Source organism: Terrapene carolina, unplaced genomic scaffold, assembly GCF_002925995.2.
Source record: "Terrapene carolina triunguis isolate 2854851 unplaced genomic scaffold, T_m_triunguis-2.0 Scaffold34127, whole genome shotgun sequence".
Lineage (NCBI taxonomy): Eukaryota > Metazoa > Chordata > Testudines > Emydidae > Terrapene > Terrapene triunguis.
The window spans coordinates 578-8,750 of NW_020698478.1; the positions used below are offsets into that span (position 1 = coordinate 578).

At 61.1% G+C, this 8,173-nt stretch overlaps 1 protein-coding gene across 2 annotated transcripts; it reads left to right on the forward strand.

The window, feature by feature from the left end:
- Nucleotides 1-350: 350 nt before the first annotated feature.
- LOC112121230 (flavin-containing monooxygenase FMO GS-OX4-like) lies at nucleotides 351-6,110 on the forward strand. 2 transcript variants are annotated; one of them, XM_029914280.1, is made up of 6 exons: nucleotides 351-573; nucleotides 2,032-2,258; nucleotides 2,614-2,752; nucleotides 4,118-4,248; nucleotides 4,735-4,787; nucleotides 4,978-6,110. In XM_029914280.1, exons 2-6 carry the CDS (start codon nucleotides 2,044-2,046, stop codon nucleotides 5,757-5,759), a joined length of 1,320 nt encoding a protein of 439 aa, XP_029770140.1. In that variant the 5' UTR covers nucleotides 351-573; nucleotides 2,032-2,043; the 3' UTR covers nucleotides 5,760-6,110. The 2 variants fall into 2 exon arrangements, with proteins under 2 accessions (XP_029770140.1, XP_026501925.1); XM_026646140.1 differs by lacking the exon at nucleotides 351-573 and adding an exon at nucleotides 1,802-1,833.
- Nucleotides 6,111-8,173: the final 2,063 nt, after the last annotated feature.

The window sequence follows — 8,173 nt, forward strand, 5'->3', positions numbered from 1 at the left end:
ACCATGTGTGGGGCTGGGGCATACACACAGGGCCCTGCCCCATGTAGATGCCAGAGATCATCCCCCCTCCCCCCCCACACACACACACACGCACCATGTGTGGGGCTGGGTGATACACACAGGGCACTGCCCCATGTGGCTACCAGCGTCATTAGCCTTGGGGGGCGGGAGGGATACCTGCAGGACACTGTCCCACCTGGCCCCCCGGAGCCATTGCATCAATGGGGGGGGGGGGGGGGCACAGGGCAGCGCTCACTCGCCTCGCCGCTGTCTCACGTCCCGTCACCCACTTCGCTCCACGTTTTTTTTGTTTTTGTCTCCAGCACATTTAAGGCCGTTTGACCTAACTCCAAAAACAACAACGTTCAGAGTCTGGTTGTATTGATTTCTGTCTGAGCGCTCCTTGTACAAGGAAAGGGGGCTGGTTGCTGCCTCCCGGCGGGGGGGCTGAAGGGGTTCAGACACAGGACCCCGCACCTCGGCACCAAGTTTGGGCAGGAAGCAGAAGACTACAACTCCCAGCATGCTGCGGGGTGCTACCGAGGAAGGTGCATGTGGGTCTGAGCGCAGCTGGTGAGTCAGGGGACAGCAGTGGGGCCGAGAGGGGGCGGGCAATGAGCCATGCGGGGGGAGGGGTTGAGCCCCAGTTATGCCTGTAGGAGGCCGGGTGAGGGGAAATCCCTTTTGCTGGAGCCCCAGGGCACAGCTGGGGGGCAGTCCCCGCCTGGAGCGAAGAGAATGAGACCCCCCCCGCCCTGTTGTGCTGGTTAGAGACCCCCCAGGCAGCTCCCTCCCAGTGTCCTGGCCCCACGGCGTGGAATATCCCCCGCAGTGTCAGCTGGAAACAGGATTATCTTTCACTTCCTGACCGTGCTGGGTTCCTGTCTACACAGCTGGGGTGTAAACTACCTAGAAAATGTGGGGGAAATTGAAATAGCTAGTTACTTGCTGATCAACATTAAACTTCGTTTATTTCTTTAGGAATCAGATGGGTATTGTGTAGAATTTAGTTAGCACCTAACAAAATCTTGTTTAGTATCTATCTGAAATAAGTATAAATTATTTAGTTTTGGTATTGGGGCACTTAGGTGTATTTTTTTTTTTTTTTTTTTTTTTTTTTTTTTTTAAATATTTATTTTTTTTTTTTTTTTTTATAGGGGGGGGGTTTTTGTGTTTTTTTTTTTTTTTTTTGCCTGTTAGCAAACAAGAAAAAAATGTTGACAACAGAATACATCAATATTGTTATAACCAAGGAGGAAGGTTGTATCCTGTGGGCTCAGAAATGACCTGACATTATCATGCAGAAATAGAAGAAACTCGTGTTTCTAGAGAAACATTTGATTCATTGTAAAAACGTACTAGTTATTAGTAGAAAGCATTTTTGAAGGACTGCACTAAAATATTATTTTAAACATAACTCTAAAAATTCTTGCACTGTTCTTTCTGAGAGAAAATATTTCATATACTAGTTTATTTTCCATTTTTCTCAATATGCCCAAGGTTTCCAGACTAGGCTTCAGAAACATTAAAAAAAAAAAATCCCCCTCCTCCACTTTTTTTTTACCCGGTCCCTTACATCTCTATAAATAATCCTAACCCTCCACCCCAGAGGCAGCTGCATCTCAGTGCTGGGCAAGGAATCCCTGTTGGTGTAACTAGTTTGTCCGGGGTCAGTGGTGGGGAGGTGCTGGGGATATGGGTGCCAAACTCTATAAAAGTTTTCCCCTGGTGACCACGCCAGTGTGACGGCCTGTGGGGAATCTGCTGAGTGTCTGTGAGATGTGGCCAAAGTCCACGCAGGGTTTGGACGCGGTTTTTGTGCCTGTGAACGGGGTAGGAGCCTGTTCGATGGAGGAGGCAGGGGGAAGAAAGTGGGGGTCAGTTATGGGGGTGTGGCTGGGGGAGATCTAGGGGTGAGGGGCAATGGGGAACTTTGGGGGGTTGTGGCAGTTGCAGGGAGTTTTTGGGTGAGTGGGCGCGAGAGAGGCCTGGGCCCCCAACTCTCATCCCCTCTGCTTTGCCTGTTCCCAGCCGCGCTGTAGGATGACGGCCCCAGGGAAGCTGCGGGTGGCGGTGATCGGGGCAGGAGCAGCCGGGCTGTGTGCGGCCCGTCACATCACTGCCCGCCCCGAGTCCTTTGCGCCCCCCGTGGTGTTCGAGGCGTCCAGCCGCGTCGGGGGCACCTGGGTCTATACCGAAGAGACGGGGCAGAGACCGGATGGGCTCCCCGTCCACTCCAGCATGTACCGGGACCTCAGGTAGCCGGCGCGGGGCTGCGGGTGCCATGTGCTTCCGGGCACCAGGCAGGGGCAGAGGAGCTTGCCAGGCCTCCAAGTGTGTGTGTGTGTGTGTGTGTGTGTGTGTGTAGGATCCCCTCACCTGAGACCAGCCCCCCCATCCTCCCAGGGGGTCTGTCTCCTCACTGCTCCCCCTCCACACCTCCCACATTTCCCGCTGCAGCTGGGACACCCTCTGCTACCCACGTGGGCCAGTCCTGGGGGTGCCGAGCCCTGGAAGGGGCAGACAGGTGCAGGAGGGGATGGGGACCTGGGGGGGGAGGGCGGCACCCCCATCCTGGCGAGGGGGGGGTTAACCGGCATTCACACACCCCAGGACCAACCTTCCCAAGGAGGTGATGGCGTTCCCAGACTTCCCCTTCGACCCCTCCCTGCCGTCCTTCCTGCACCACTCGGACGTGCTGACCTATCTGGAGAGCTACGCCGACCACTTCCGCGTCCGAGAGCACATCAGGGTGAGTGGGGGGCCCCGGAGGGGCAGGAACACCTGGGGATACCCATTGCCTGCCCCCCAGAGACCGGGCCTGAGCACGGAGCTGGGCCCTGGCAGGACAGGCCAGACCCCCCACATTGCCTGCCCCCCTGAGACCGGGCCTGAGCACGGAGCTGGGCCCTGGCAGGACACAGCCCCCCAGGGGCACAGACCAGCCCCTCCACCCAGAGACCGGGCCTGAGCACAGAGCAGGGCCCTGGCAGGACACGGCCCCCAGGGGTGCAGGCCAGATCCCCCCATTGCCTGCCCCCCTGAGACTGGGCCTGAGCACAGAGCTGGACCCCGGCAAGGGTCGCCAACTTTCTATTGGCACAAAAACAAACACCTTAGCCCCGTCCCTTCCCCGAGGCGCCCCCGCCATGCTCACTGCATTCCCCCTCCCTCGGTGGCTTGCTCTCCCCCACCCTCACTCACTTTCACTGGGCTGGGGCTGAGGGGTTTAGGGGGTCGGAGGGGGCTCTGGGCTGGGGCGGGAGTTGAGGTGCAGGGAGGGGAGAGGAGAGGTCTCTGGGCTGGGGGTGCGGACTCAGATGCAGGAGGGGGCTCTGGGTTTGGGGGGGCCTGGGGGTTGGGGTGCAGGAGGGGGTACAGGCTCTGGGATGGGGGTGCAAGCTCTGGGTTGGGGCCACAGATGAAGGGTTTGGGGTGTGGGAGGGGGCTCTGGGTTTGGGCGGGGTCAGGGCTGGGGCAGCGGGTTGGGGTGCGGGAGGGAGTGGGGCCAGGGATGAGGGGTTTGGGGAGTAGGAGGGGGTGAGGGCTCTGGGGTGGGGCTGAGTGGTTCAGGGTGTGGGAGAGGGCTCTGGGCTGGGGGTGCAGGCTTGGGTTCAGGAGGGGCTCTGGGTTTTGGGGGAGGCTCAGGGCTGGGGCTAGGGACGAGGGGGTTGGGGTGCAGGAGGGGGCTCGGGGTTGGGGGGGGGTCAGGGCAGGGGCAGCGGGTTGGGGCTCGGGGTTGGGGCGTGGGCTTACCTCGGGCGGCTCCCGGTCACCAGCCTAGGAGCCGGACCTGCTGGCTGCGTCCGAGGTGCATCGCGGTGCCCCAGGACAAGTACCTACCTTAGCCCCGCAGCAATGCCGACCGGACCTTTAACGGCCCAGTCGGCGGTGCTGACCGGAGCTGCCAGGTTCCCTTTTCGACCGGGTGTTCCTGTCCAAAACCGGACACCTGGTCACCCCGGCAGGACACGACCCCCCAGGGGCACAGCCCAGACCCTACCCAGCCAAGGTCCCTGCAGGGGCTGCTCCGGCAGTCCCCGGGTGAGGCTGTTACCGTTCCCCCGCCCCCCACACTCCCTGCCCGGCTCTGACCTGCTCCCGTCTCCCCTTCCAGTTCTCGTGGCTGGTGGATGCCGTGAGCCCGGCCGAGGGCACAGAGGGCGGCTGGGACATCACCGCCTGCTGGGCCCAGGACCGGACGGTGCAGGCGACCGAGCGCTTCGATGCTGTAATTGTCTGCAGCGGGTGAGGCCCTTGGGCGATTGCGTGGGATGTGTGTGTGGGGGGGGGTCGCTCCCAGTTTGCTGTTCCCCTTGCCCTGCGGGTGCCTCGGAGCTGCTGGCAAAGGGGCTGAGCAGGGTCACTCACCGGGGTGGGGTGCGGGGGGCTCTCCCGGCTCTGGGCGGGGAGGGGGCTGCGTGCTCCGCAGAGGCCTCTCCCCTGGGTGCAAGGGGCCCTGGGAGCGTGCAGAGGGTGGCTGTGGGAAAGCCCAGACCTTGGGGGGGGTAAAAACCATGGCTGTGGGGGAGCCCAGGGTGTTGGGGGCAGTCATAGACCAGTCCTTGGGGTGTCGGGGGGGGGAGCCCCAGAAAAACCCCTCCCCAGGGGGTGAGCAAACTTCTGGTCCTGGGCTGGAGTTTGGAGAGTGCCCCTCCCTGTGGGGGGCCTGTGTCAGTAAACGGGGCCCCCCAGGAAGCACTAATAGGGTCCCTCTTTCTGCTCCCTTTGCAGTCACTACTCCGACCCCTTCGTCCCCCCCATCCCCGGCCTGGAGACCTTCCCAGGTAAGAGCCTCCAGGGTCCCCTGGGGAAAATCCGTCTCCTGTGACCTGCCCTTTGCTCTGGGCTCTGGGACATGGGGAAGGGGCTGCCCTGGAGAAGACAGCAGGAGGGAGACGCTCCATGGGGCAGGGCAGCCCTGTGCGTGGGGAACCCCCACAGCTCCCCCTTTCACCCCCCTCTCCCTCCCCCCAGGCCGGCTGCTGCACAGCCACAAATACCGCTGCCCGGAGCCCTTTGCGGGCCGCACCGTGGTGCTGCTGGGGGCCGGCCCGTCCGGCGTGGACCTGACGCTGCAGCTGGCCCCCGTGGCCCAGCGGGTGATCCTGAGCCACCGGCAGCCCCCGTTGTCCGCGCTGCCCGGGAACGTGCTGCAGGCAGCGCCGGCGGTGGGCGTAGCGGGGGACACGGTCCAGTTCGCGGACGGCGCCGAGCACAGGGCCGACGTCCTCATCCTCTGCACCGGGTACCGGTACCGCTTCCCCTTCCTGTCGCCCGCCCGCCTGGGCCTGCGGATCACGGACCACATGGTGACGCCGCTGTACCGGCACCTGCTGCCGCCGCACCATCCCGGCCTCTTCTTCATTGGGCTCTGCCGGCAGATCTGCCCCTTCCCGCACTTCCACTGCCAGCTGCTCTTCTGCCTGGCGGTGCTCGTGGGCCCCGGCTGCCTGCCCTCCGCTGCCGAGATGCAGGCGGCCGCCGAGGGGGAGCTGCGGCAGCATCTGGGGGCCGGGGGGGCCCCCAAGCACTTCCACCGGCTGGGAGAGCTGCAGTGGGGTTACTGCCAGGAGCTGGCACGGCTGGGCGGGTTCAAGCCCCTGCCCCCGGTGGTCAGGAAGATCTACGAGGCCACGCAGGCGAGCCGCAGGCAGGACGTCTCCAGCTACCGGAGCCTCAACTACAGGGTGTTGAGTACTGAGGAGTGGGAGCTGGTGGGGGCAGACCCCGGGGGGACCCCAGGCGAGGGGATGTAATGGTCCCTTTCTACACTTGCTTTGCACAAAGGGGACAGGCCAGAGGGGCTGGGGGCAATGGAGACGGAGCTCCCGCCCGTGCCAGGCTCCCGGTCTTAGGCGGAGGGTTAGCCGGCGGGTCGTTGTCTGACCCAGCCAGTGCAGCCGGAGCTCCTTCCCCATCGCTGCCTCCAGCCCTGCAGCCTCTGCTCACCCTGAGCCATCGCCTGGAGGCCGGGGACTTGGCCAGCCTTCCCGCCACATCCGAGCAGGGATAAAATCCCCTGGCACATTGGGGCCGGTGGGGAATCGGCTCCGTTAGCACGAGGAGCCGAAACCTTGGTCCTGGGCGGTTTGATAGTAAAGAAATGAGCAAATAAAGGGTAAAACCTGAACCTGCTGCTGTCACAGAGTCCCCGGGCGATGCTCTGGAACTGCTCCCCACAAAGTCAGTCAGGACTTTGGGGAGCCTCCTCTCCCTCGGAGCAGACTGTCTTCAGGGCAAGAAGCTCACATGGCTTCACCTCCTGGGTCTCTCCTGGGAGCATTCAGCATATGCCCCTCCATGCACTTCCCACAGGGAGTCCGCCCAGGCGGGGTCCTGGGGAAGCCAGAGGGTTCTGCACCCCCCACTTCACAGTCAGACGTGACTCTCGGCCAGCCAGTAAAACAGAGGTTTATTAGATGACAGGAACATGGTCTAAAACAGAGCTTGTAGGGACAGAGAACGGGACCCCTCTGCCGGGTCCATTCTGGGGCCCAGCGAGGCAGACCCCCAATCTGTCCTCCCTTCCAGTCCCCACCTAGCTCCAACTCTCAAACCCCCTCCAGCCCCTCCTTCTCTCGGCTTTGTCTCTTTCCTGGGCCAGGAGGTCACCTGATCTCTTTGTTCACCTTTAGCTATTTCCTTGCAGGGGGGAAGGGCCCTGGCCATTTGTTGCCAGGGAGACAGAGTGTCAGTGATTTATGCACACTGGCCTTTCCCCACCACCTAGAGGCTTAAGAAATGCATAGGGGAAACTGAGGCACCCACCTCATATTCAGAGGCAACATTAAGAACAGTCCCACTTCGTCACATCTCTCCCCCCTTCGAGACTGAACTGAGCGAGGTCACTTTAGCCAGTGACCTTGGGAAGTTCGAACCCACCAACGTTCCCATGGATGCCCCATCATCTCTCCCATTCCTTGGTGGGAGTTACACCAGGAAATTCCAGTTTCAGGCCCACCCGTGGGTATGTTGTGCTTGATGGCGCTTGCAGGCTGCATGTGGGAAGGTTTATGCGGCCTGTACCCTTTTGCCACCCCAATACCCCTGGGGTCTAAACTGAGATTGGGTCTTTTCCCAGCGCTCCAGTTTGGAGGGCTGCAATTCGAGCTCCCTTGGTTAAGAGCCCCCATCTTGACCTTTGCCACCCTCTGAACAGGTGTCTCTGTCTCCAGCAGCTCGGCATCAGCCCCTTGCACGTGACGTCGCCCAAAACAATACAGCTGCAGCTTTCTAAGGGCCTGCACCATGGTCAGGCATTTCTTCTCTGAGGCCGCATAGTTCTGCTCCCAGGGCAGCAGTTTCTTGCTCAGGTACCCGGTGGGGTGTCTCCTGCCCTTAGCATCGGCTTGCATTAGCACCGTGCCCAGCCCTGCGTCTGAGGCGTTGGTGAACACTGCAAAAAGCTTGGCAAAGTCTGGGTTTACCAGATTTCCTGGGCCCTGGATTAGAGCCTCCTTCAGTATACAGAGAGCCCTCTGGCCCTGCTCGGTCCAGACCACCTCGTCTGGCTTACCCCTCTCACATAGCTCAGGGATGGGGGCAGCTAGGGGGCTAACGTGGGGTACAAACCTCTGGTAGCACCCCGCCATCCTGATAAAGGCCTGGACTTGTTTCTTGGTCTGGGGAATGGGCCAATCTCTGATCACCTCCACCTTGCACTTCTCGGCTTTTACCGTCAGTCCTGCCTCCTTGAGGCAGCCCAGCACCCTCTTCACCTGGGACACCTGTTCCTCCCAGGTCTGGCTAAAGACACACATGTCATTGATGTACGCTAGGGCCAAGTTCTTCATCCCCCTCAGCTTGTCTAGAATCTCCCCAGGCCTAGGCGTGGGGTAGGCATCGGACACGGTGATGGCTTTAAGCTTCCGATAGTCCCCACAAAACCAGATCATCCTGTCTCCCTTGGGGATCAGCCCCACAGGTGAGGCCCATGGGCTGTTGAACGGCTGGATCACATCTAAAGCCAGCATGTCCTTGACCTCTCTCTCCAGGTTCTGGGCTGCTTTCCCAGTGACTCTGAACGGGGAACACCTGATGGGGAGATTGGCTCCCACCTCAGGGAAGAGATCCACCAGGGGGTCTTCCCCCTTCTCCTCCCATACAGCAGCTCGAAAGGGAAGAACCCTGTGGATTCCTGGGGCACCACCAGCTGCCTCCCGATTCCCCA